Source organism: Corylus avellana, chromosome ca8, assembly GCF_901000735.1.
Source record: "Corylus avellana chromosome ca8, CavTom2PMs-1.0".
In the NCBI taxonomy this organism is placed as follows: domain Eukaryota; kingdom Viridiplantae; phylum Streptophyta; class Magnoliopsida; order Fagales; family Betulaceae; genus Corylus; species Corylus avellana.
The window spans coordinates 23,367,980-23,395,970 of NC_081548.1; the positions used below are offsets into that span (position 1 = coordinate 23,367,980).

At 36.6% G+C, this 27,991-nt stretch overlaps 3 protein-coding genes and 1 long non-coding RNA gene across 8 annotated transcripts; 3 read left to right on the plus strand and 1 right to left on the minus strand.

The window, feature by feature from the left end:
* The first annotated feature begins 1,273 nt into the window (after nucleotides 1-1,273).
* LOC132190269 (probable pre-mRNA-splicing factor ATP-dependent RNA helicase DEAH5) lies at nucleotides 1,274-6,071 on the plus strand. The gene is made up of 2 exons (XM_059605207.1): nucleotides 1,274-4,725; nucleotides 5,442-6,071. Exons 1-2 carry the CDS (start codon nucleotides 1,448-1,450, stop codon nucleotides 5,833-5,835), a joined length of 3,672 nt encoding a protein of 1,223 aa, XP_059461190.1. The 5' UTR covers nucleotides 1,274-1,447; the 3' UTR covers nucleotides 5,836-6,071.
* Nucleotides 6,072-6,163: 92 nt separating this feature from the next.
* LOC132190331 (uncharacterized) lies at nucleotides 6,164-8,552 on the plus strand. 2 transcript variants are annotated; one of them, XR_009441124.1, is made up of 4 exons: nucleotides 6,164-6,234; nucleotides 6,342-6,509; nucleotides 6,824-6,937; nucleotides 8,025-8,552. It is a non-coding gene; the product is annotated as an uncharacterized LOC132190331 (long non-coding RNA). The 2 variants fall into 2 exon arrangements; XR_009441123.1 differs by having other exon boundaries at nucleotides 6,342-6,937.
* A 2,969-nt stretch (nucleotides 8,553-11,521) lies between these two features.
* On the plus strand, nucleotides 11,522-13,181 carry LOC132190609 (probable methyltransferase At1g29790). The gene has a single exon (XM_059605647.1). The coding sequence runs from the start codon at nucleotides 11,632-11,634 to the stop codon at nucleotides 12,895-12,897; it is 1,266 nt and encodes a 421-aa protein (XP_059461630.1). The 5' UTR covers nucleotides 11,522-11,631; the 3' UTR covers nucleotides 12,898-13,181.
* Nucleotides 13,182-14,553: 1,372 nt separating this feature from the next.
* On the minus strand, nucleotides 14,554-21,934 carry LOC132190608 (auxin response factor 5). 4 transcript variants are annotated; one of them, XM_059605645.1, is made up of 14 exons: nucleotides 21,033-21,934; nucleotides 20,626-20,738; nucleotides 19,452-19,550; nucleotides 19,284-19,340; nucleotides 18,852-19,004; nucleotides 18,666-18,750; nucleotides 18,340-18,430; nucleotides 17,911-18,075; nucleotides 17,680-17,802; nucleotides 17,364-17,439; nucleotides 17,062-17,197; nucleotides 15,688-16,988; nucleotides 15,029-15,219; nucleotides 14,554-14,875 (listed from the first exon to the last, which is right to left on the minus strand). In XM_059605645.1, the coding sequence occupies exons 1-14, from the start codon at nucleotides 21,139-21,141 to the stop codon at nucleotides 14,767-14,769; spliced, it is 2,808 nt and encodes a 935-aa protein (XP_059461628.1). In that variant the 5' UTR covers nucleotides 21,142-21,934; the 3' UTR covers nucleotides 14,554-14,766. The 4 variants fall into 4 exon arrangements, with proteins under 4 accessions (XP_059461628.1, XP_059461627.1, XP_059461626.1 ...); XM_059605644.1 differs by having other exon boundaries at nucleotides 15,688-16,982; nucleotides 17,680-18,075; XM_059605643.1 differs by having other exon boundaries at nucleotides 17,680-18,075.
* Nucleotides 21,935-27,991: the final 6,057 nt, after the last annotated feature.

Here is a 27,991-nt window from a genome sequence, read left to right on the forward strand (position 1 = left end):
CCAACCAATGTAAAATAGTATTAAGTGTTTATAAATATTTAAAAGGTATATTAAATTTAGTCTAAATTAGTAAATTGCTATTAATGAGGTTAAGAATTTAATGTGCCTTTTAAATGTTTATAGATACTTTGTACTATTTTACATAAGTTTGAAGATATTTCTTCCATGTCGGTTTGGAGGAAATTTCTATCCATAATAATAATGCTTACGTGGTGGTTCATGCTTTATTTCGTGGAGTTTTTAAATTGATAAATAACTATTAAAGAAGTTTTTAGAAAGAACTATTAAAGAAGTTGATGGGATGGTAATTGAACTAAAATCTTTCTTTTTAAAAACTCTTTACCACTGGACTGCTAAATCTTTAATTCACGTACAACATAGCATGGCAATCTATGTACTAAGAAATTAAATTTATTGTTTAATTTTTTTTTTCACCAATTAAATACTGATGTGTGAATTTTAAACATTAAAAACTGGAAATGGTGCCATGGAATCATATGTTATTATCTACTGCCAAATCTTCATCTTCGATAGGAGTAAGGTACATTAAAAAAGCTTGTTCATGGTCTTGACTTGAGTCTTCTGCATCCACCCTTTCCCACCCTATATATATATATATATATATATATATACGATTTAAAAAAAAATAAATTAATAAAAAAAATAAGGGTAGCTGGCTACCTCATCTTAGTCATAGGGGTGGCCATAAAAAAATAATAATAATGGGTTGGCCCTTGAGGATAGCAAAATCACCTCAGGCCTAACGGGGGTGGTCAAGTCATCCACAAAGCTCTTGGGAGTAGTTTAGTCATCTCTATAAGTTATGAGGGTAGTTCGGCCACCTCTTGCTGGCCAGCAAAGCAACTCTTAGATAAGAGTAATGATACAATGCACGCGGCGTGTGTGGGCCAGTGCAAAATTTTATTTATTTATTTTTTTAAAATAATAATAAAATAATAAAAAAAAAATTTTGTGCCAGGCGTGCATTGTATCATTACTCCTTAGATAAAATGGAGGTGGTTGGCCACCCTTAAGGCTAAAATGAAGTGATCAATTGCCCTCTTTTTTTTTTTTTTAATTATAAATAATATTTTTTATTTCTTTTATTAATGGAACACATGTTCCATTTATAGCCATAAGACTTTAGAAATCTTAGTTAACGAGGGATTTAGACTCACACAACGTCCCTTTACTAGTACAAAATCTGGACCGTCCGTTTTTTAACGGGAGATCTCCTTTACTTTTTTCTACTTGAAGAAGGATTTAGACTGTCTAGGTTAAACGGTGCGATTCAAATGTGAAGAGAGAAACCCATCCTGTGATAATGGTTTTGGCACCGGCACAGGGCATTGGGCAAGTCTAGAACAATACCGAGATCAGGTACACATATATCTATCTCTCTCGCTCTATAGCTTCCTCGAATCTATTGTTTCTGTATCTTCCAACAATGGCTCCCGCTCCCAAAGACGAAGGTTTGAAGAAGCTCGAGTTCCTCTCCCTCGTCTCCAAGGTCTGCACGGAACTGGAAACGCATCTAGGGTTTGGTGACAAAATCCTCGCCGAGTTCATTACCGACCTAGGGCGGAACTGCGAGACCGTCGACGAATTCGACGCCAAGCTGAAGGAAAACGGCGCTGAGATGCCCGATTACTTCGTCCGAACGCTTCTGACGATAATCCACGCCATTCTCCCTCCGAAGCCCAAGTCGGAGAAGGATTCGAAGAAAGAGAGCGCTTCGGATGGTAGGAAGGCCAAGTACGCGGCGCTGGCGATCTCCGATAATAGGGAGAGAGCTAAGGAGATCGAGAGGGAACTCGAGTTGGAGACCCGCGAGCGGCGGGGAGACAGAGAAGAACGCGAAGAAGAAGGAGAAGACAGGCATAGACGAAGGGACAGAGACAGAGATAGAGATAGAGATAGAGACAGAGACAGAGACAGAGACGGAGATAGAAGAGATAGGCGTAGGGATAGATACGATAGAGATGAGAGGCGTAGAGATAGGGATAATGAAGAAGATGAGGATGATGGAAGGGATTATAGGAGTAGGGAAAGGCACAGGGATCGGTACGAGAAGCCTAGGAGAGAAGAAGAGAATTTGGATAATAGAGATAGAAATCGGCACGAGAAGCCTAGGAGAGAAGAAGAGAATTTGGATAATAGAGATAGAAATCGGCACGAGAAGCCTAGGAGAGAAGAAGAGAATTTGGATAATAGGGATAGAAATCGGCGGTACCAATCAGATGAGCCGGAATTGTATAAGGTTTACAAGGGCAGGGTTTCGAGAGTGATGGACACGGGCTGCTTCGTGCAATTGAATGATCTGAAGGGTAAGGAGGGTTTGGTTCACGTTTCGCAGATTGCGACTCGTAGGATTGGAAATGCCAAGGACGTAGTGAAGCGTGATCAAGAAGTTTACGTGAAGGTGATATCGATTTCGGGTCAGAAGCTGAGTCTTTCTATGAGGGACGTAGATCAGCATACGGGTAAGGATTTGCTTCCCTTGAAGAAGAGCTCGGACGAGGATACGATGAGGGCAAACCCATCCAGCGGGTCGAAGGAGGGGCCAGTGATGAGGACGGGGCTTTCGGGGATTAGGATTTTGGAGGAGAACGACACCGCGCCCTCACGGAGACCGTTGAAGAGGATGAGTTCACCGGAGATATGGGAAGCTAAGCAATTGATTGCTTCAGGTGTTTTGAGCGTTGCGGACTATCCGACTTATGATGAGGAAGGAGATGGATTGATGTATCAAGAAGAGGGTGCTGAGGAGGAGCTCGAGATTGAGATGAACGAGGATGAGCCTTCGTTCTTGCAAGGGCAAAGCAGGTATTCATCTGATATGTCACCTGTGAAGATTTTCAAGAACCCAGAAGGTTCTTTGAGTCGTGCTGCGGCCCTGCAGTCTGCGCTGATAAAGGAGCGTAGAGAAGTTAGAGAACAGCAACAGAGGACAATGTTGGACTCTATTCCCAAGGATCTGAATCGTCCTTGGGAAGACCCTATGCCGGAGACAGGTGAGAGGCATCTAGCGCAGGAGCTCAGGGGTGTTGGTTTATCAGCATATGACATGCCGGAGTGGAAGAAGGATGCTTATGGAAAATCCATCAGTTTTGGGCAGAGGTCGAAGCTCTCCATTCAAGAACAAAGGCAGAGCTTGCCAATATACAAGTTAAAGAAGGAACTCATCCAGGCTGTGCATGACAATCAGGTCCTGGTTGTAATTGGCGAGACTGGTTCGGGTAAGACAACTCAGGTGACTCAATACCTTGCAGAAGCTGGATACACTACCAGGGGAAAAATTGGTTGTACTCAGCCCCGTAGGGTGGCTGCGATGTCTGTGGCCAAGAGGGTTGCTGAAGAGTTCGGTTGTCGGTTGGGTGAGGAAGTTGGATACGCTATTCGATTTGAGGATTGTACTGGTCCAGAGACGGTCATCAAGTATATGACAGATGGTATGCTTCTTAGGGAACTTTTGATTGATGAGAACCTTTCTCAGTACTCTGTTGTTATGCTCGACGAAGCACATGAGAGGACAATACACACGGATGTTCTTTTTGGATTACTCAAGCAACTAGTGAAACGGAGACCCGAACTTCGTTTGATCGTCACGTCTGCCACGCTGGACGCAGAGAAGTTTTCAGGGTATTTCTTCAATTGTAATATATTTACAATTCCTGGTAGAACTTTTCCTGTGGAGATTCTCTACACCAAACAGCCGGAAAGTGATTATCTAGATGCAGCTTTAATTACTGTGTTACAGATTCACTTGATGGAACCTGAAGGAGACATCCTTCTCTTCTTGACTGGTCAAGAGGAGATTGATTTTGCCTGCCAGTCTCTCTATGAGAGGATGAAAGGGCTAGGTGGTAATGTCCCAGAATTGATTATTCTGCCAGTGTATAGTGCGCTTCCTAGTGAAATGCAGTCAAGGATATTTGAACCTGCCCCTCCAGGGAAGAGGAAAGTGGTTGTGGCTACGAACATTGCTGAGGCTTCTTTGACTATTGATGGGATATTTTACGTCATTGATCCTGGGTTTGCAAAGCAAAATGTGTATAACGCAAAGCAAGGGCTGGATTCACTGGTCATTACTCCTATTTCACAAGCATCAGCTAAGCAACGAGCTGGGCGTGCTGGGCGTACGGGGCCTGGCAAATGTTACCGCCTCTACACTGAGAGTGCATACCGCAATGAGATGTCCCCTACTTCAATTCCTGAAATCCAGAGGATAAATCTTGGGTCTACTACACTTAACATGAAAGCTATGGGGATAAATGATCTTCTGTCTTTTGATTTCATGGATCCACCTTCACCTCAAGCTCTCATTTCTGCCATGGAACAGCTGTACAGTCTAGGAGCTCTTGATGAGGAGGGGCTTCTGACCAAATTGGGCCGGAAAATGGCAGAATTTCCTCTTGATCCGCCATTATCTAAGATGCTGCTTGCCAGTGTGGACCTTGGATGCAGTGATGAGATTTTGACAATCATTGCAATGATTCAAACGGGAAATATCTTCTACAGGCCTAGGGAGAAACAAGCCCAAGCAGATCAGAAGAGAGCCAAGTTTTTCCAGCCAGAGGGAGACCATTTGACATTACTTACAGTTTATGACGCTTGGAAAAATAATAACTTTTCTGGGCCATGGTGTTTTGAGAACTTTGTTCAGTCTAGATCCTTGAGGAGGGCACAGGATGTCAGAAAACAGCTACTCACCGTCATGGACAAGTACGGTCTTCTATTCTCTTCTCTTTTGCTATTTTTCAGTTATACAATTACTTCCTCCCAATAGCTTTGCTTCAACCGTTGCCTTCTCATTTCTTTAGTTTCATGAGACTATTGTCTTGGGTTGTGTGTATTTATATTTCCTTGGAAATGTCACAGCGATGTTACAATTTTTGTTTTCTCATCATTTGGCATTATACATTATTAAATTGAGAATATTGTTTGCTTTTCATATTTCAAAAAATAGTGATTGTTCTCCACCCCGGTTTGGATGCCACATTTAAGATGGCAGTGAACTGATCATCACAATTTCTGTCTGCGTTGTCAAACTGTGTTTTCATGGCCCTAAAGTGATATTTATTCCCACCATTTGTGCTGGGATAATTGTTTTGGATCTAATTTATTGGGACTTTCAAGGTCCCTATTAGTTGCTTGCTGACAGATATGCTTTTTTTAGATTACATTTTTAATCCCAATCCATTCAGTTAGCCACAAAATCAGCAGTAAATGCTATATGACTTCCTGATTCTTTGAGGTGGCCACATCCTTGCTGTACCTTTTTTTTTTTAATAATATAAATCCATGAATGCCATGTCTATTCTGCTAGTTTTGTTGATGAAGAAGTAATAAGTGATTATTGTTGGTAATTTGTCATCTTTATATCGATATGTATGTGGATTAAACCACTTTCTGACTAAATGATTGATTCTGCATTGCAGATATAAATTAGACGTCGTGAGTGCAGGAAGGAATTTTATGAAGATCAGGAAGGCAATTACTGCAGGATTCTTTTTCCATGCGGCTAGAAAGGACCCACAAGAGGGCTATAGGACCCTAGTTGAGAACCAACCAGTTTATATCCATCCAAGCAGTGCTCTTTTCCAGAGACAACCCGACTGGGTCATCTACCATGAGCTGGTGATGACTACAAAGGAGTACATGCGAGAGGTCACAGTTATAGATCCCAAATGGCTTGTGGAACTGGCCCCAAGATTCTTCAAAGTGGCAGATCCTACAAAGATGAGCAAGCGCAAAAGACAAGAAAGAATTGAACCGCTTTATGACAGATATCACGAACCTAACTCTTGGCGTCTGAGTAAACGTCGTGCTTGAGATGTGTTTCAGCGAATCAGTCTTCTCTTTATTTGAATTGTGTATCTTGTTGTGAATGTCAATATTCTCCTTGTATAATTTTATGAAGTTTTTGATGCTCTAAATGACCTTGATCAATACTGATGAAAAGTTTTCCCAACGTTTATATGTTGGGGCAATTGCTGGTTTCTCAGTTAACTACATTCTTATTTTACATTATTGACTTTTATTAATTGAAGTTGTGAATCCTGACTGAATTCCTGTCTTTGTTCAAGCCAAAGCATGAGCCAGCTTCTCTTGGTCTTAATGTGGTTTGCTTTTGTGTAACATCTGTATGTATAGAATACCTGTTGAAGTCTTTAAAATGGACTTTGTTTGGAATTTGGTTGACTGAGGCTGCTATCCCAAATTATTCTTTGGGTGAGTTACTGATGATCTTGACATTTTCTTATGGTTTTTTATTTTTTATTTTTTTAAATCTTAATGGGGTATACAGTTGTTGAGTGGTGTTCTTTTATCTGCTACAGTCGAGACCATAGTATTTGATGATGTATTCCAAGGTCCTCTAGCATATGTAAGGCATCCGTCTGCAATTTTCAACTGTTGTGGCAAAATGAGTGAAGCAGTCCATGTCTAGCATCAAGTTGGGGAATTTAAATTTAATGGGAACATGAGTAAAGAATTTTGCGGGGCAGGTACCTCTCTCTCTCTCTCTCTTTTTCCCCATCAGGTGTCTTGGTTGTTCAGTTCATCAATCTTAGGATCATAATTTCAGCTACTATCGTATCATGTATTATACTTCTTTTACACGTGGTTGTTAGGATGATTAGAGGTTTAATGGTTCTATTAGTTTCTGTGACTTTGTTGATCATTGTGATTACGAATTTTATTGGTTTTACGGTGAGCGTATTGGTACAGTTTTCGTATTTTCTTCGCATTTACAGAAAAAGAAAGGTGCTTTTGGTTTTGTTGAATGAGTTTTTGAGCTATTTGATCAAATGCATAGCAGGTATGCTCTGGATGTGAATTGCAGAGACAATAAGATGTTCGTTTGCATAAGAAATTGCTGCATTTGGCTCAGGATCCTGCTAAAAGGCCTGGAATTGAAGTCCACCTCGTGCAGGTTAATTGATTTTCTTACTTCTACATCGTAGAAACAATGCATTCTTGATGCTCATCCGCTAGCTAGCACGATAAGATTTTTTTGTAAATTGAGAAGTCGTTAGTTCCCTAGTTTTATAATTAATGTATTGCCTATCAGTGCTTGACCTTGTGTATGGAAAGAGTACTGTTCCTCATAAGTTGAAACTTCTTTTTATGTCCTTTTCTATGTGTGGTGAATGGTTATTGTGATGAATAATGAGTTGTATTTCCTACTTGATTACCTTCCAAACTTGGATTTAATCGGTCCCCACATGCTGTTAAAGACCTCAAGAGCCATTTTGTTATGTCATACTCTTACACAAAGAAGGATACAGAGGTTTGAGAGCCCTATCCCAGACAACTCATTCCATGAACCTTGACCATGTGCCAAATATCAGTCTGGTTAGGATTCAGTTTATGTGCTGAAATGCAAGCCTCATCTGATACTATTTGATAATTTTGTACTCGTTGCAGCTGATTTGATATGCCCATAATTCCCTGCAGAGAGTACTTCTGGTTGCCAGTAGTTGTGAAGTATGAAACATTCACATGTTTGACCTAGTTTGACTTGGATTAATTTTGATGAAATTGAATTGGCCTAGCTTGTTCATAACTGGCTTTTCTATATTTCACAGAGTTGTTTGCTTTCCTGCTATCTTATTCGTCATTTTAATTGATTTTGACTTTACTTGGTGCCTTTTGGAACAATGGCTAGAGGTGCAAATATAATATGGAATTATGCTTTTGCACTTTGTAAGACACTAAATGAACCGTGAAAAAGGCCATTTAGACCCTTTTTAACCACGCATGCTTATCATGAAACAGTAATTCCTCATTACACATCAAACACTAAGCTGAGATGGTAGTTCTTGTAGTAATTGCAATCTGTATTGCTCTCTTTTTATCCTGGTTTTGCCGTCAATGAAACAGATCAAACCTCATCCTCTTCTCTCTCTTTTTTTTTCTTTTTCCTTTTTCTGGGAACCTTTTTGTTTAAATTGTTGCATGAATGTATTCCGTAAATCATACTTTTCTTCAAGTTCATTCAACTTATGATGGGAATTCAGCTGATTCTGTGCATTCAGATTTTCCTCATGAAGAAGCTGCCCGAAGTTCTATAAACTCCTCTAGCAGACACAGGTTTGTTTTTTTTTTTTTTTGCTCATTTCTATTATGTCCTAAAATATGTGGTTTATTTTTTGAGAAAGTTCCCTGAAGTATCACATTGATATTTGATAGTCCACAAATAAAGTTACGTTCAATTTTTTTGCTTGCTTGATGATTAACATTCTGACATCTCTAGCTGGTTTTTCAATTGTCGGCATACACCCACCACCTGCCTTTGGTTAACCTTGAAGCCCTTGCGCTTGAAGCAAATATATCTTATGATCAATGTCAATGATGAACATTCTCTGTACATGCCAGTGCACGGTTTTCTTGTTAAATACTTGCATCTCAATCCATCCATTGGGCTAGATCTGGCAAAATTTATAGAAAATTTTAAAAGAATAGTAATGGTTATTCTATTTCAACTTGTATTATGAGTAATACACCTTCATATTCAGGAATTGACAATTTTGTATACCAAACTTGCCAAGAGAAATTTTTTTCAATCTAGTCTATTGAATTTGGAATGGCATGTGTCCAAAATATGTATAATTTTGATATGTATTTTTAATAGATCAGGTGAGAAACATATGCATTTTAGACACACAAATACATGTTATAATAAAACTGTAAAATAATTACATTTATTTGTAAACTTTTCCAATGGGGCGCTGTCAAATGCGCAAGCAGTCACATGTATGTACGAGTGAAGAAAGTAAGATGGAAGGAAGCAGTACAGGTGACAAATAAATTTTTGAATGTCTTAAGGATGAAGTTTTATGATTGTGCCTGTTTTTCATTAATCTAACTTCATTTATTTTAGACACAATTACAAAATACGATAAAGGAAAAAATAATAATTTATTGTAGATATGTATGAATTTAAGATTTCTCATAAAATCGTTATGCTCTTGATGCATCTTAGCATATAACTGTCTGGATTTATCATGATAATACCAATGTTAATTCCTATGCGACTTTCAAAATTTTTGAGGTAGGATCTGAATTTTCTATATACATGTGATATCCTCTACCGTGCTTCTATAAACAGCGATTGGAAACTTGTCTTGGATAAACTTCGAGAGAGCAAATGTTTTGCTGCATTTTCTATATCATATATGAAAATGAATGTTGTTTAGGTTGCAATTGTAGCAAAACAGATCAGTTTTGCATATCAATTGGTGAAGTATATGAATCCGTCACAGTTAAAATTTCAAGACGTGAATAGAGATACAACCCTTGTCTTTGCTGTGCCATTAGGAAATTTAGAAATTATTAAGGAGATGGTGAACAAGAATCGTGGGTTAGTAATTGTCCTAAATTTTTTGGGATATCTACTACTTTATTTTGCAGCTTTGTATGGTGGTCCATCGTATCACATCAACAAAATGTAATACCAGCCAATGATTCTTGTTCACCATCTCTTTAACAATTTCCAAATTTTCTAATAGTACAGTAAAGACAAGGGTTGTAACTCCATTCACATCTTGAAATTCTAACTGTGGCGGATCCATATACTTCACCAATTGATATGCAAAATTGGTTTGTTTTGCTACAATTGCAACCTTAAGAGCATTCATTTTCATATATGATATAGGAAATGCAACAAGACATTTGCTCTACTGAAGTTTATCCAAGGCAAGTTCTCAATCGTCATTTATAGAAGCTGGATAGAGGATATCACATATGTATTTAGGAAATTCAGATCCTTGGTCGGCTGAAAATTTTGAAAGTAGCATAGGACTTAACAAATATATGATAAATCAAGACAATTATATGCTAAGAAGCATAACGATTTTATGAGAAAACTTAAATTCATACATATCTACAATAAAATGATTATTTTTTCCTTTTATCTTATTTTGTAATTGTGTCTAGAATAAATGAAGTTTGATTAATTGAAAACAGACACAATCATAAAACTTTATTCTTAAGACATTCAAAAATTTATTTGTCACCTGTACATGTGACTGCTTGCTTACAGTCACATCATAGCTCATGATTTTATCATAAACACCCCGACTCTTTTTGCTTTTTTCTCGCATTCAATTATACTAAAAAAGAAAATTGCAGGAATGATACTTTTAAATCCATAATGACTATGATCAAATCATATTGTCAACACCATGTAAAGAAAGGAGCATAGAAGAAAGATGTATATCACGCTACATGTGACTGTTTGCTTACAGTCACATTCTAATAAAATAAAAGTAAGATGAAAATAAGCATAGCCCATGATTTTATCATAAACATCCTAACTTTCTTTGCTTTTTTCTCGCATTCAATTATACTAAAAATGAAAACTGCAGGAATGATACTTTTAAATTCATAATTACTATGGTCAAATCATATTGTGAACACCACGTAAAGAAAGGAGCATAGAAGAAAGATGTTATATAACGCTAAAGCTGCAAAGCATTAAAACTGCGTCGTTCGTCCCGCAGCCTACGATGGCCCGCCAGAAGAAAGCAAGTATGAGTTGGATCTCTGGAGCTTTGACTTATCTTTGATATTGACCATATGATTCTCACGTTCTTTACCGAGGATAAACTCTAGGCTTTGTTATACTGGGCCCATCATATCTTCGATGCTTACACGTGGACAGACAGACCCATGTTCATAAAGGAATCTCTCTTTTCCATCATCATATACATATCAGTATCACAACTTGTATTGATTAATCATTAATAAAAAAAGAGAAAATATATATATATATATATATTATTTGACGATTTTATCTAGCAAACAAGAATACTATTTGTTTTAACAATTTTATTTTACACTCGTAGCTTTTTAGGAGATTTATTTTTTCATTGAAATCATATTATAATATCTTAAGATACCATTCAATTCAAATATTTAAGCTAACGAGATAAAACCCAATTGCGTTATTAAACCTCATTCCTGCTACGAAACATAATTATTCTTCACATAATCAATCAAAACTAGTTTTAAGATATTTCACGATCGGGGTTCGCAATCATTTAGTGTCTAACTATCTAAAACTTGCTCGAATAAATGAACCACGGAACAAATCTTTCAAATATACTAACCATTATTATTTATTATCTCATCTATGTAATTGGATTGGAACATTAATTGTAGGATAAAATAATTGTGAAGGCCTTTTGGGTGTGTTTGGCAAAGACTTGAAAAATGAAGTGGATCAAAATTGTAACAGATTTGATTGATGTTAGAGAAAAATGTAATAATGTTTTATATAAAAAAAAATGAAAAAATCTGTTTTGTAATTATTTTTTTTATATGAATTGTAATAAAAAGTGATTAATGTAATATAAAAAGTAAAAATATTATAATTAATTTTGAAATTAATTTTTTTTTTTAGATGTTTGGATCACCCGACTCTTTTCCAACCAGGCTCACGCACGCACGGACCGACAACAACCCCATCACGAAGTTACTGTCCTAGTATACACTGATCTAATCTTAATATCAAATTGATTATTCAGTCCTTTGTCTTCTTCCACTTCACAAATCTCGCTCTCGTTAGAACCCTCGTCACTCGCTTGTATCTTAGGAGTGGAAGTAGAAGAAAGCAGAAGCAAGATGGGTTCTGTGTCTCTGAAAATAGGTGATGGAACAGCCAGATTCAACAGAGTAACTCTGTGTTCTTCAGCTGTCAACATTCTTATGCTCTTCTCTGTGCTCACCACAAATCTATTTGCTCTCTATGCTTTCACATCCGCTCCAAAGGACCACCAAAACCACCTACTTCACAACACCCACAAGAACATCTCTCTCATCTCGGAGCAGGTAGCGCTGATCCTCAGACAGATCGATGTCTCGCAGAAAAAGCTAGCCAAGATGGAGAAAGAGATTCTTGGCTATGAAAGCCTCGATCTTTCCAGACCCAACCTTGCAAAAGAGCTCGAACTTTTTCTCCAGCACCACCAGCTCCCACTGGGGAAAGATTCAAGAACTGGGATCACTGAAATGGTGGCTTCTGTGGGCCATTCCTGTGAGAAATCTGTGGATTTGTTGTCTCAGTATATGACTTACAAGGCCTCTGGGCCTTGCCCAGACGATTGGAGCGTTGCCCAGAAGCTAATTTTGCGTGGATGTGAGCCTCTGCCTAGAAGGAGGTGCTTTGCCAAGTCTGCTCCCAAGGTGGGCATCTCCCCTTTCCCTTTTTCGCTTTGGAAACCTGTTAGTGATAAGATTTTTACCTGGAGTGGTATTGGGTGTAAGAGTCTTGGGTGCTTGAACAATAAGAAAATTAGTAGAGATTGTGTTGGTTGTTTCGATTTGGCAAATGGGTCTGAGAACCTGAGGTTTGTTAAGGCTAGAAGCAAGAATGATTTTCTGATTGATGATGTTTTAGCTTTGGGAAATGGAGGGATCAGAATTGGGTTTGATATTGGAGGTGGGTCGGGGACCTTTGCTGCTAGAATGGCAGAGAGGAATGTGACTGTGATCACCAACACTTTGAATATCGATGCCCCATTTAGTGAATTCATTGCTGCAAGAGGACTTTTCCCTCTGTTCTTGAGTTTAGATCATCGGTTCCCTTTCTATGATAATGTGTTTGATTTAGTTCATGCGGCGAGTGGATTAGACATCGGGGGAAAACCTGAGAAATTGGAGTTCTTGATGTTTGATATCGATCGCATTTTGAGGGCTGGCGGCTTGTTTTGGTTGGATAACTTTTACTATGCAAATGATGTGAAGAAAAGTGAGCTAACAAGGTTGATTGAAAGATTTGGATATAAAAAGCTGAAATGGGTTGTGGGGGAAAAAGTGGACGCCGCAGCTGGGCCAGGGAAATCAGAGGTTTATTTGTCTGCCGTTTTGCAGAAGCCTGTAAGAGTATGATAATAAGGAGCTGCAGTAGGAAACCGCAAGAGGTAACATATTATTTGCTAGTTCTATCATTGTTCTCACAGAATTAGTGTGAGTTCATTGCTTTTCACATCCTTATGATATTCCTTCGATAGAAGAATAAGTGTATCAATTTATTTTCTTTTCTTTTCCCAGCTGCAAATCAGCAGTGAAGGATGATCTGTTATGTAATTTTAAGGCTGTTACATTTCTTATTCCCTATTTTAGCGGAAATTGTCGGAATATTAATTAAATGATTAATATTAACAAATAGCAGCATATGGGATATTTGATGTTTTGGATTGTTAGCTTGAAATATGTTTTCCTCTGACTAGTGCTTCTACTTGAATAAAGATGAGCCTTTCTCAGATCCTGAAGATCAGCATAATGCTGATTTTTCATTAGGATCTTGAAAATTACTTGACAATATTCTCAGTGGTGACGATGTTTCAAATGCTAGAACAACTCAAGAGGACTTGTAGTGGCACGTGTTTATGGAATGTCTGACTTTGCATCAGCCTGATATAGCGATATCCACTTGTAATCTGTGTATGAATGGAACATTGGTTGGCTTTATGGACTCCCTGAAGATGATACTGCCCTACTTGGGCTGTTCGGACACCTGCCCGAGCAAATGGGGTCAGGTCCTCTCTTACCGTGCAATGAACAACCTTGTTGCATGAGATTTAGATCCGCATGAATCAGTATGTCTGTTAAGAAATCTTTGCAATATGCAGTAATGGATGGTTATTTCTTATTGAATCACTATAGCCCGCAATCCACCTTACCAGCTTCTTTTTTCCTCAAATCAGAGCTAAAAGCCTAGAAATGCCAATCTTATGACCATATACAAATATCCATTTGAACTGTGCACCAAGTTTGGCTAATCAGAAACCCTGACCCAGAACATCCATTTACTTCCCTTTCTCTGATCTGTTATTTGGAGTCAACTGAAATTAATCAGAAAACTGTCTTGGTCAGCCTCTATCACTAGATATTAGCATTCACTAGGGGCTTAACAAATTTCTTTCATTATTTTAGCTAAAAAATACACGTGATTTGTAGAACAGCTTGTGAAAATGGCATGCAAAACTAGTAGCACATCCTCTTTATCATACATACCTAAACAACTTGTAGCACTTACTATTTCTCTCAAAGCTCATCATCTTCATAAATGGTGCGCTTGCCCCAAATGACCTAGCCGGAAATCCGATTTGTTGGACCTTTCCATACAATCAAGTAAAAAGGTCCAAATTATGTGGCTGAATAAATCCTTTATCTGTTGACAATAGAGGACTAATAAAAGACTTGTAGCAAAGTTGTAACTCAGTGAATACCATGCTGGGTTAAGCGAGGCCAAATTTAATTGGACTTGATTCAAGCTGCTGGGCGTATTACTTTTTTAAGCTATGTTGAAATGGAGAAGAACTATTTCATAGTTAAAATTAAATTTCACAGATCTAATGATATATATGTTGCCACGTAATAAACATGTTATATTGTAGCACCATATACACCATTAGATGTAATAAAACAAAATATGTATTATGAAATGGTTAATCTCCATTTCAAGTATCCTATTCTCAATCATGTTGTCCCACCTTCAGATTTTGCAATGACTTGCAATTCAATCTCATTATCTTCACTATCAAACATAAGCTCTATTATACTAGAATGGATCCTCATCTACTTTCATGTTCTTACAAATGCGACTAAAGTCAAACAGAGCACATGGCACCTTTACAAGGAAAAAGCAAGTAAAAATGTAGCCACATTAAGTGCACATGATCGAGATCATATTAATTATAGGGACAAGAATATTTCAGACCCAAAGAAGCTGAGAAGTGCCCCCAATCATTGCAGCTACCCTTGCATTGCAGCACTATTTAGAAGCTTCATACCCTCTTCACTCATCTTCTGAACTTCTGAAGGAGATAAGATTTTGATGCAGCGAACACATCGAACAAATTGCCTGCACAGACACAATGCACATCTAATAGCTGGAGAGCTATAAAAAAGAAAAAAAAAAAACCTGGAGAGCTGCTCCTAGAATGAATCTTTAAGCAGAGAAAGAAAGAGAAACAAAGCAACCATAGACTAGAAAGAATGAAAGAAAAAAACTTACTCCCAAGGATCATCCCCAACAAGTAGAACATCATTCTCAAAATCCACATACACCAATTTCCACCCTGAACCTCTGGGGTCATTGAGTAGCCCTTCAAGTCCAAACATGCACTCAATTGCATAACATAGTTCATCATAATTTTTAAAACCAGTTACATCAATTGACCTCCCAACAGATCCTTTCTTCTGAACCTGTCAACCAAAAGTGAAAATTATCACCCTTGGTCAAATATATGAAAATTTTGCCAATGCACTAGTCTTCACCAATTTGGCAAAATGTGAGTTGGGACGAAATTGTTAAATATAAAGTGGAATTATAATACGGATGCATAATTTACAGAAGGGATAGAAAAGAAAACACAAAGGATCTAATAAGGTGGTTCATGCCCAATATGGCTACATCTTCATCTTATTGACTTGAAAATATTGTATTACAATGGATGAATTTGTAGAACAATGAGGTTTGCAAGGTGATAGGTGAGATATGGCAGACGAGCAAGAAGACCCCAAAGATTCGAACGTGTGAATAAGCAAATATAGAATCAAATTAAAGTTTGAGGTTAAATTGAGAGTTTTTTAAATTTATGGGAGTCTTCTCAAAACGCCCAATAGTTCAAGAGTTTAAAGTGAAGTTTTTCCTAAATTAAATAAAGTTCATACCTTTGTGAAGGTTCGCACAGGTGGAACTGCTGGCTGCCATGAGCTATTCTGCAGAAGACTGCCCTCGTCAAAATCCACATTGCTTGAAGATGTACCTCCTGAGTTGTCTAGGATGTCCTGCCGGGAGAAAGCCTGGGAGTCTCCTAGGCTTGTATTGGTAATCTGGGATTGAACATCCTGACATGAACTGAAGTTGCCTACTAAATAATCGGAGGGATTATGGAAATTGGCATTCTTCACCATACATAGATCATCCAGAATGGCGCTTGAAACAGAAGGATCTACCACAGCACTCCCACCATTATTAACATCAACATTAGCACAACTGTAAATCCCACTTTGGTTGTAGCTCTCATCTGACAAATCTCTTAAACCATTTGATATGTTGTTACATGGGTCTTGATGAGAAAATGCAGTGAGCTGATCAGCTTGGGATAAAATGTTTAAATTATTAAGTTGATGATCCCAGATTTCCTGACCCATAGAAGGCAAGGGGGGATTAACTGCTTCAGGAAACAATGCTGAAGGGTCTTGCAATCCAAACACGGATAAAGGTCCAGGCGATCTAAACATTCCGCCAAGGGGTTGGCAAGACGGATAAAATTTCCATTCATCAGGGTCTAGGGATGGAAGTAAGCCATTTAGATTGGAACAATCAGATTGTTGGACATCAAGTTGTTGGGAATGGTAGATCAATGATTCGAATTGCGGCTGCATAGGCCACGAACTCGTTTGTGGTTGCAATGAGTCCTGGCTCTGGTTAATGAGTGTGGGCTGGTTTACAGGGTTCTGAAGACTGACGGGGCACGCCGCTGGTTTTTCCTCGTTGCAATCACCTGTTGAAGTCAACTGGCTTAACTCATCTGTTGAAACCTCAGGTTCTAAACTTGGCTTTTCAGTATTAACTCCGGCCGGTGTTCGGTTTTCAAATTCAGGTACATAATTCAATTTTCCGGAAAGAATTGGTTTCGATGAGGAATTTGAGTTAATGACATCATGTTGGTCAAGGCATGACTGAGGCTGAATTGGATATGTACCCTCTGATGAGATAAGCTGAGATTTTTGGTGGGTTGTGCCATGCATGGTCTTCACATCCTGTAATGGATCCAACTTCGTAGCAGATTCTTGCTGTAGAGTAGACAAAAAGTTACCAGGATGGCTCATAAGTTGAGGTTTCATTAGCATCTTGATCAGATTTTCTGAGCACATATTAGATATCGAGTATGAGAGATCCCCATTTCCATTTTCAGGAACCTGGACAAGGGGTCTTTTAACCAAATGTCCCCATTCAGTTTCTGTTCCTGGTAGCATAATGCCCATAAGATAGATATCTACAAAACTTGAACACACAGAACATTGAGAAGATAAACTAACCCAAAAATCCAGCATGTAGTGGTCGTTTGAGACCTGAAGTGAGAGAAGGAAAAATGAAAAGACTTTCAGGAGTCTCTACTTCCCATGGACTAACCCTATTCTGTTTATCACAACACCCAGGCTCATCCCACTCCACCTGTTAATAAAACAGACATGAAGTTCGTTGGCAAATAGATCATAAGACAATGATTTCTGGCTTTTAATAGGAACAAAAACAATCAACCAAAAAAAAAAAATAGGAACAAAAAACTAACAACAATTTGAAAGAACAGTTTAGTTACATCAACAATTATCTAGTCCACCTGAAGATTTCTCCACTTTGAACCAGGCCACCTCAGTGGATCTAAGTCACTAATGCCAACTATTGTACCCATATACCTGAAGAAAAGAAGAAAAATATCAACTGTCTGCATATTCAGGAAACGAACTCACCATTGTAACGATTTGTCTATATGTAGGTTTTTCAAGCAGGAAGATAGTGTTATATTTCTATTTTTCTAAACAGAAAAATATAAGCATTAATTGGCCAATATCATATTCCTTCTAGCCAAAATTTAATCATAATACCTGCAGGGTACAAATAAATATGTAACAGAATCATCTCATTCAGAAAATTACCTCCGTTTACTCGACTCCTCTGTTTCAAACATCATCCCAAACCTCATGCCAACCGACAGTTGAGTTCCATAGACAGATTTACGGAATCTAACCAAATGAATGACAAATTCTGAAGGACATGCCCTACAAATAAGAAGAAAGCATGGCAAGGTCAAGAAGCAGAGACAAGATCCAGAAAAGAGTGGGCAAAAGAAACAAATATATGGAAAAGATAGCACATCAAGTAAAAACCTTGGGTTGTAGAATATTGTGAATGGGCTTCGGTTAGCAGCAGCATGAGCTGCAGCAGCAAGGACACCAATGTGCATGCTATCAGCAGATAGAACTGATGACGGTAATGTTGTTTGCTGTCGGTTGGCACGCCTCACACCAACCAATAACTGTGACTTTTCACCCCTTATATTCACAATCAGATGATGGCAGTCAGTTATAATATGATCAAGCTTTGATAAAACTTTTAACTACATTTGGAAAGTAATAGAGCGTTGTGCTTTCGGACGGCTTCCATATTACTTGGATTTGGAGCTCCAAACAATGATAGAAATCTTAACATACCATGAAAACATGAGCTAGATGACCAATGTTGGCACATCACCATGACTTTAGAGAGTTCAGGCCACAAAGTTGAGTTAGCTTACTAATAAGTTGACGACTATTTACCTGATAAACAGGACAGCATCACCTGCTTTAAGTCTTTTGGCACCAACAAACAAACTCCATCCAGTTGTGAGAAGGTGTCGCTTGGGTTGGCCTAAATAAAACAGATTTATAGGTCATACTCAAGAGAACAAGTCCAATGCATTGCGGACAGATGCATATAAACTGAAGAACCATTCAGAATGGAATGTTGTGTAGTTCAGAAATACTAACAACTACTAGGAGAAGAATAAGTACTAAGACATTTTCTGGCAATACAAGCCAAATTTATAGTTCAAAACCTCCGAGAGTAATAGTACTGAAATAGAGACAAATACCAGTATCCTTACCGCGGTATATGTGGCGGAATGTCCATGTGTTATCATGCAAGTCCTGAACGACAAGTTCCTGCATTGGTGGTTGCACTGTATAATCCTGGAAAATGTACACATTTGAAAGTGAATATATATAAAATATTCCCCAAGTCCATCTTAAGCATGAAAAGGTATATAAACCAAAAAGTTTTAAATCCTTACCAAAGGAGGAAAGAGCTTTTCTGCTGCCCTGCGTGGTACTGAAAAGCCACCATGTGTGCTTGTATCACTTGCAGTTAAAGTTTTGCAGAAAAACTCACTTGGATGTTTGCTGGGCTTTAGTCCAAAGTCTGGAACAGGGAAGACATCTTTTTCCTGAGCCAAAGGTAAATTCATAATGAATATCCAATACCTATAACTATTGCAATGTTATTCTTTTTTTCTTTTCTCCTTTCTTGTTTTGTTTTCCTCCACAAACTATATAAATAAATGTAAACAAAGAATCGTCCCCAAGAAGTAGCAATCGGCTAGGACCACGCCTAATGAAGCGGAGGTCACTAGTTCGAATCCCCCTTCCCCCTCTTGTACGGACATGTCAAAAAAAAAAAAATGTAAACAAAGAATCATATAATATTTAATAGTAAACAAGCTTACAGAGTTGACTGGTTGAAGACTCATTTGAGCAAATATTTCATCCGTATCTTTGTCTGCCTATCAAAAAATGTAAAGCGGAGGTAAAATTATAGATGTTCTAATCATACATATGCAACAATGTCCATATGTACATGATTGGGAACCAAATAATCACCCACAAACACATACATGTAAAGTGACATTTTGAACTTGGCACATCAACTGGGAAGGCAGATTAGGATAGTTGGGAATTTGTGAGGTTACTGTCCGTTTAGTGGAAGCAGCTACCTGTTCCAACAAACAAAGAATACATTAGCTTTATCAATCATTATAAGATAAACAGAAAAACTCAACAGAGAAGCCGTCTCCCACATATCCGGGAAATACTTTCCAAGAAAGCAGCCACCACACTCTTTATCTTTTAATATTTTTGAGATCTTGCATTTATGAAAACAAGCTAAATATACAAACTTCTTCCATTCAGAAGTGCTGTGGTCGAATTTTTATGCACTAACTTTACAATCAATATACTGCACTCCTGATTTTCTTGAAAGAAGGAAGCCAGATAGTATACAATTCATCAAATGGAATCCCTGCGTCGTTTACCAATTCGTCAAATCTAATGTTCTCTCTGTCCCTAATATTCTCAAGTTTTTTCCTTTCTGCCTGCTGAGATTCTCAGCATTCTTATCTCATAATCTCTTCTAAGCTTCTACACAAGACAGCCCCTTAGTCACAATGACTCCACGGGTGCCCTGCATCACTAACTATGACTTGATTAGAGGTTAGAACCTCAGGTATTATAGGTCCGAGGAAGTTGAATGCATGAATCAGAATGTAAGGATATAATAGTGGGAATAAAACACAGATATGGGTAGACGAATCTTTTATCATCCTCACATGAGGATTTTTTTTTTTCAAAAAAAAAAAAAAAAGAAGGAAAGAAAAGAACAATTTTAGGCAGAAAAAGGAAACCAATTGCCCACGTCGTACTTTCAAACAGACAGAATATCTTCCCTTCTACTAACAGTTGCAGAGAAATGCTTTTATAATTTAACAAGAAAGGGCACATTGGAAGCCCTGAAAGATTCTATGCAGTAGGGACTCGACGGCTACCCAAAAAACTTAAAAAACAAAAAGTACACAAATCCAAGAAAACATAAAAGTTAATTAAACAAAAATACTCTTCCTCCTCTGCCACTTCATTTGATATATTGTGATTTCTGCTTTTGAAAGTCATTAATCTTTGTATACTGGCTAAAGAGCCATAAGCACATCATACAGCAAATTGTAGAAAAAACATATAGCAGGCAGGCAGCTCTTCAAATGTCAGTATTCAAAAGTAAGGGAAACAAATGCAAACCTGCTCGCTATGACCTTGAGGGAAGTAGTAAACCAGACTCCCCACCTGAGGCAATGAAACAAGGGGGCCGGCGCAGGCGTGCCATAACTCAGAGTTTATAGCCTTCCTGGCACCTGAAGAAAAAGATAATCTCTTGAAAATATTCTAAGAAAAAGACAAATGAAGCAAATTAAAAACTATTATTGTGTCATTCACCAAATAAGAAAAACCAAAAATAAAAAATAAAAGCCATTAATGCGTAATGAAGTGTACTAGATGTGCTCCAAGCTAAGCCTACATCAAAAATGTTCAACCTTTAGCAGTTCCAAACTTCATTAACCAGAATTCCAAGCTTATTAAAAGCAAAGAAATTTCAAAAAGTCAAGAAAAAAAAAAAGAGTAGATTGTTTTTATGAAAGGGAACAAACCAGATTGATCCTGCATTTCTTTTAAGAACTTCATCCCCTCGAGCAGACTTGTATTTGCCCCACTAATCAACCCTCCAGCTCTGATTTTCTCTTCAACAGAAGCCATCATGAGTGCCCCATGTACACCTGTAACACCTCCAATGCAATTATGCAACACCCCAGAACCTCAAACTCCAAAACCCATTTTAATTCCAAGAAGCAAATTCTTATTCCTCATCTAGAACAAGTCGAAGAATTTTCTCTGACCCTCCTTCTTCCCTCATAACTTTTCCTCGAGAAAGATGGGAAATTACCCTCGACCCACGTTTCAGAATTAGATGTTCTCCGAGAAAAACAAATAGTCCAATCGGGCACAAAAGCATAGCAGACGAGTCCCCACCCCCCAAGAATCCAAAATCAAGGAACAAAAACTGCAAAAAGGGACTGCAAATCTTAGAGGTGGGGCTTCGGGGCACAAAGAAAAGGAAAGAAAAAAACCCATCAGTTCGAATCAAAGCACGCGGACCGAAGCATGAGTGGCCCTCTTCTGTATTATAATCAAGTACTTATTTTTATCTTCCAAAAGAAACCGACCTTTCGATGAATCCCCCCACCCACTTATCACACTGATTCCCTCCTATGCCTCCCTCCCCTCTCTCAATCAACGACACCAAAAAGAAAACAAAAAACTAAAAGCCTCTCTCTCTCTCTCTCTCTCTCTCTCTGTGTTTGTGTTAAAAAAGGAGAAGAGTGTGCAACCTCTTATCCTGCGCACACACTTTATGTATATGGGGGATTCCGTTGCAGCTTTAAATTGTAAGATGTTTTAAAAAGAGTGAAGAAATATTAAATATAACAACTTGGAAAAAGCAGAGCAAGGCAACGAGAACACGAAAACAGTACAAGAAAAGCTCACACAGAGAAAGAAGAGACAGAGAGGGAGAGAGAGAGAGAGAGAGAGAGAGAATGCTAAGATTTTTTTTTTTTTTTCAAAAAGGGAGGGAGTAGAGAGTGTTTTCGTAGGAAAATACAGAATGTCAAGGTGGCTCATTTCAGCACGTGGGTTACGATGATTTGCAGGGCTCTCTTACATTACATAGCTTAGCTCCTGTTTTCAGTTTCACCCACTCTGGCACTCTGCAATATATGTAAATATTATTTTTATTTATATATATTAAAAGTACGTATAATATAACATATCTCGGTATATTTATGGAAAAAATGGAAAGGAGGAAGAGAAAGAAGAAGAAAAAAGGTTCTTTCTGAGCTCTTTTGCGTCTGATATTTGACCGTTCAGCACGCGTGCGGTTCACGACAAATAAAACCAGGAGGCGCACGTTAACTCAACTGACGCGCGTCACAGGCCTCACTGGGCTGTCACGGCGCCATGGCCACTGTGACACTCTTCGCAATCGTCCCCAATATCCCCATCACACACGTCTTTGAATGCGCTTCGGTCATCATCGATATTTTGCAGCTAAATGAGCTTCCGAAGAATCACAACACATTTTGGCCCAACCAAATCCCAAAAGTTTCTCTTTACTTTTTTTTTTTTTTTTTTATGTAATCGAATAACTTCAAAGCAGCTTCTTTTGGTTTTTTCCACCTTTAAACTTTTATAAATCCAAATGAGAAAATGCAACCCCAATTTAATATTGTCGTCTATTAATGTTCAACCCAACGAAATTTGGAGGGATGTGTGCATCTTTAGCTAGAAACAAATTTAGTGAACCAAACATAGTTTTATATTCTTGTCATGCATATCTGAACTAACTGGACCAAGTAATGTCATATTTGGCATATGGATAGCTATGATTTTTTATTATATAAACCAAAAAGATAAGGATTACTGGCTGCTCCTGTAGCAATTTATGGTGGCATTAAATATGAGCTAATAATTGTTCCTTTTTTACGCAGCAACTATTAAATATATCTAATTATATGACTCATATAATTTACCCAATTTATGAGGCTTTCTTCTTCTTCTTTGTTTTTTCTTTTTTCTTATATATATATATAAGTAAGATCTCCATACAATGCATATAGTTGTATCAGTTTTTGTAGCATTAGCCGTCTTGAGTTATAATGATCACCATCTATGCTCTTCCAGTATTCCTTTTCTATAGTTTTTTTTTTTGGGGGGGTGGGGCGGCTCGAAACACTTTGAAAGTGGACTTTAGCTAAAAGAAAAAAAACTTTGAAACAGAGCTCACTTGGAAAGGGGCTGTGAAGCTGTGTGCTTTCCATAATTTGATGGTTCAGGCCAAGTACATGATAAGTAATGATGTGTCTTGGGCCCTTGCCCACTCTTTCATGGTCCCATACAAAGCATTGTTGCATGGTCAAAGCGTCAAGCACGCCTCCTTTCCTATATTACTTATTAGCGTTATAAATTATGTTGTTCATTTTATAATTACTCTATTAATGTGAATGTGATAATCTTAACTAATTATTAAATTAATTTTGATTAAAAAAAACTAAGACATCAATATTGTAAATAGTTATAAGATAAATATATGGTATATAACATTAGAGTAATGATATTTAGGGTCTGTTTATGATAGCGTTTAAATGACCTAAAAATGCTTTTAATATTCAAAAAATCTATTTACAGAAAAAAAAAAAAAAAATACTCGTTTGGTAAAAAAATTAAAAATAGTTTTAAGGGTCTAAAAAGCTTAAAAATAGCTAAAACACACTTTTAGTGAAAGCTTAAAAATGAAGCTTTTACCCAAAAGCGCTTTTTAATTTAAAAGCTTTATTTCTCAATCGAAATTCCAATCAGACTCTTAGTAAAAGTATCTCTAAAAGAATAGCTAAAGTCCTAACTATTATGAGTGTTTTTTCGTCTCTAGCAAAATAGGCAACTTAACCTTTTTTTTTTTCTTTTTTTTTAATCTAGTTAACTTATTTACTACTCACACTATAAACTTTGTTTATTATTTTCTCTCGCTTTTTTTCTTTTACCCTCTCTTCTTCTCTTTCTCTCTCTTTCTAACCCAAAATAATATTTAAAAAAAATAAATAGTAAGATAAAGAATTTGCTGGAGTGTATATAAAAAAATGAATAGTTAAAGTAAAAAGTTATAGTTATTTTGCCTACTTTCTGCTGAAAATGCTCTAATAATACACTATTATACACCTACCTTACAATGGAAATGACGGAATGGTGAAAATGAACTTTTAATTTTAATTTTTTTAAGTGATAATTTAATAATTAGTTTTTACCGACACATTATTAAGCTGTATGATAATAATTTAATAATTTACTAAATAATATTATATTTTGTCAATAATATAGACGGCATTAAATGGTGCCACGTGGGACCGCGTATCTGATTAAACATTAGAAAGATTTCCTCGTTTTGTCTTTCGTGAAAGATCAACCAAGAAGGCCTTGGATCAATGATTCAAACGGTTAAGATAGACGATTTCTACGGACAACAACGTACTGCCAAGCCAACACGACACCGTTCTAAACAGTTAGATTGCCATCATTGCTTCCCCAATGGGCCAACCTAGATAGAATCGCAAAATGGTGTCACGAATCTGTCCAAAAGAGGAAATTACCACCTAAAAATATTTAAAATATTTTTTTGTTTTTTTATTAGAATAATAATTAGAATTCTCAAGAGTTAACTTTATTTATGTTTGTTTGTTTTAATACTTTGAAATTTTAAGAATCATAATAATAAGGGAAAGACAAAGTTTTCTTTTTAAATTGGGTTGAATAAACTTTCTTTAATTCAGTCTATAAAAATTATATATGTTTATTTTTTTAATAATATAGAAAATGCACATAAATTTTTAATACACGTTATAAAAAAATATGTAAAATGACACATGTTATTTTTATAGACTGAGTTGAACGAAGTTCTTTCAACCAAATTTAAAATAAAATACTGTACATAAGGGAAAAATCCAAATTAACTTTTTATAAATGTAATGGGAAAAATCCATAGGCAACACAATAAAATGTAAATGGGAAAATCCAACCCCATCTAACCGTTCACGTGTGGTGTTCACACCTCATTGTCGTATTAGTATCCCAAGAGGTTTCCGCTCGCTTAGAGTTAGAGTTCCTATTCGATCACCAATGCATTGCCACGTGATGTCTATGCGACTATGAGAATCCTGTCCCTCGAGCGTGGATTAATGTGGATGTGGAACCTGATCGGACGGTCCAAATCCGACACCGAATTCGAGTGGCACGCGCGGAGTAGGAAATTGACTCCCTAGCTGCGCACACTGTTCAATGGCTTTTTGGAACTTAAACTGGCCGACGTCGCCGTAATCTCGGCTTATCCAGAAGTTAGTCCTTGCTTAACTTCGATACTTTCCACAAATTCTTGTGTTCTCAAAACACCGTTCGATCTTTTACACGTGCCAAACATTCTATCATTTGAACCAGATAATATTCGATTTTTCTAGATGAATAACTGAGATTTATCTTAAATTTAAAGAAAATTATAGGGGATCTTAATCCCCAATTGTTATAATATAAATATATTTTTGTCATCTCAAAAAGTAAAAAGACAAAAATACTCTTCAAGTATAACTAACTGTTTCGATGAATAGCACACAAATATAAGTAGTAAATGAATACGATACTCCCCATTTAATTATCATAATTTAATACTATTAAATTTGATAGTATAAATAATCTAATTTGAATAATATAATGGCATTCCATTATTATTTGCACCCTTAAATGTAACAACATTTTCTATTTTTTCAAGTGAAATAAAGAGAAGAGAATCATTATTTGTAGAGTGAAACCCCTTCAATTAGGGATATGATGATTTTTTTTTTTACATGTCCGCACAAGAAGGGATAGGGAATTCGAACTAGTGACCTCCGCTTCATTGGGTGTAGTTCTAGTCGATTGAACCACCTCTTAGGGACAGATATGATGATGTTACACATATATCATGTTAAATTATTAGCCTTATTTTTAGCGTAGAACAGAGTCTTATTAAAAAAATTCTCATTTGTATTTTTTATATCAATTTTATAAAGTGTTGTGCTTAAATTAATTTTATAATAATAGATTCGCTCAATTTCTTTTTTTTTAAAAAAGTTTAAACTAATATCATATGACATATTATCACATATTATAAAGTTAGGGCCAGCTAGACCACTAGGCGAGTGAGGCGCTCACCTAGGGCCCTGGATTAATAAGGCAAAAAAAAAAGACCATAATATAATACGTCCAGGGTAAAATAAGACCAATTAACCCATACAAGCAAATATCCTTAGAGCATTTACAGCAGCTTTCTCGTCATTTTTCCTACATTTAAGGATTCAAACTACACCTCAATAGCTTATCTTAATTATTCCCTATATCATTAAAATATTTGTTTTATTATTATTATTATTATTATTATTATTATGAAAGGAGAGATGAGAGAGAATTATGAGACATGAAATGAGAGAGGAGAGAGAAGAGAAGAAATAAAATCTTTATTTTTTTATTTTAGTAATCATAAGGAACCCTAAACATTAGGATTGCAATAGTGAAACCCAAAACATTGGGTTCCACTGTAACAGTCATAATGTTTAGGGTTCATTTAAGGAGTCCGTTGGGTTCCACTGTTGCAATCATAATGTTTAGGGTTTATTTAGAGAGTCCGCTATGAGACCTTTTTTGTGATTTTTTTGGACATATTTCCTAAACTTAGGGAATAGACTCCCTATAAGGGAGTCTGCTGTGAATGCTCTTATACTTAAAATTAGCCTTATTTACCTATGCATCCGAAATTATTTGATATTGAAAGATTATTTTAACCCTATCTAACCACCCACTTTCTTTCATTTCTTTTTCTTTCTCTATTTTATTCTCCACTGCCGACAGCCTCCATTCTTATCTTCTTTTTTCTTTTTTCTTAGTTTCACTCAAAACAGAACGTGATGGAGAAAGAGAGAGAGAGAGAGAGGCTAGGCAAGAGAGAGAAACATGTGTGTCAATGAGGCAAGGATTCATAAAATAAAATAAAATATTGATTTTTTTTTTTTTGTAATGTTTATTTATGTGCTTGATTTTTCTTGTGGGTTTTGTATGAGTTTTTGTCAATTTTTTGGTAGGTTTTGTATGAGTTTTTGTCAATTTTTTTTTGTGGGTTTTGTTTGAAACAGGTATATCAAGGATTCATAAAAAAAATAAAAAAATAAATAAATTATTGTTGTGTTTATTTTTGTAAGGATTAATAAAAATGAGAACTCTAAACATAATAATAATATTAAAATAAATATTATTTAATTAATATATACATATTAAAAAATAATAATAATAATAAGGCCCATCTAAAAGTTCCACCTAAGGCCTTAAAAAACATTATAAAGTATATATGACTTGAATATCCAATCTCTGGCAATAATACGGACCACAACCAAAATGAGCAAGAAAGTAATGACATGGTATAATGTAGTGGTGCAATTATGTGGTACGCAGTTTGAGCAGTGATTGTAAATAGTAAATACACTTTAAAGGGAAAAAAAGTGAAGTAGCAGGCATGGGGGCCCAGACAAATGACATTCCAAGCTATGTATATGCTCTGGTTCCCCAATCATAATTGATTTTGGGCAATGCGTCCTACTGGTGATACAGGTCAAATAATAATGATGATGGACTTAATTTTTAAGAAAAAAAAAAAAACAAAGAATAATAAAAACGACAATATTTCTGGTTTTCTTAAACAAACATCCTTAAATAAATTGAATGATAAAGTGTTCCTCCAGTCCAATCCAATTTAAAGAAAGATTTTTTGTATTAAATTGAATGTTAAGTGATTTTTACAAGTAGAAGAATAAATGAGGCCCTTTAGATAATTAAACTTTCTTTTTTTTTTAAATATCTTCACACAAGAGAGGGTGAAATGATTCAAACTAGTGACTTCCGCTTCATGAAGCGTAATCTCTAATCGATTGAGTTATCTCTTAGAGACTTTAGATAATTAAACTACTTACCATATCATTGTCAT

Coding starts and splice junctions, on each gene's coding strand:
- LOC132190269 (XM_059605207.1), top strand. CDS start 1,448: ATGGCTCCCGCTCCCAAAGACGAAGGTTTGAAGAAGCTCGAGTTCCTC. Junction 4,726..5,441: donor CTACTCACCGTCATGGACAA/GTACGGTCTTCT, acceptor TCTGCATTGCAG/ATATAAATTAGACGTCGTGA.
- LOC132190609 (XM_059605647.1), top strand. CDS start 11,632: ATGGGTTCTGTGTCTCTGAAAATAGGTGATGGAACAGCCAGATTCAAC.
- LOC132190608 (XM_059605643.1), bottom strand. CDS start 21,141: ATGATGGCTTCTGTTGAAGAGAAAATCAGAGCTGGAGGGTTGATTAGT. Junction 18,751..18,851: donor AAAAGCTCTTTCCTCCTTTG/GTAAGGATTTAA, acceptor TACATTTTCCAG/GATTATACAGTGCAACCACC. Junction 18,431..18,665: donor ATTCCGCCACATATACCGCG/GTAAGGATACTG, acceptor TGTTTTATTTAG/GCCAACCCAAGCGACACCTT.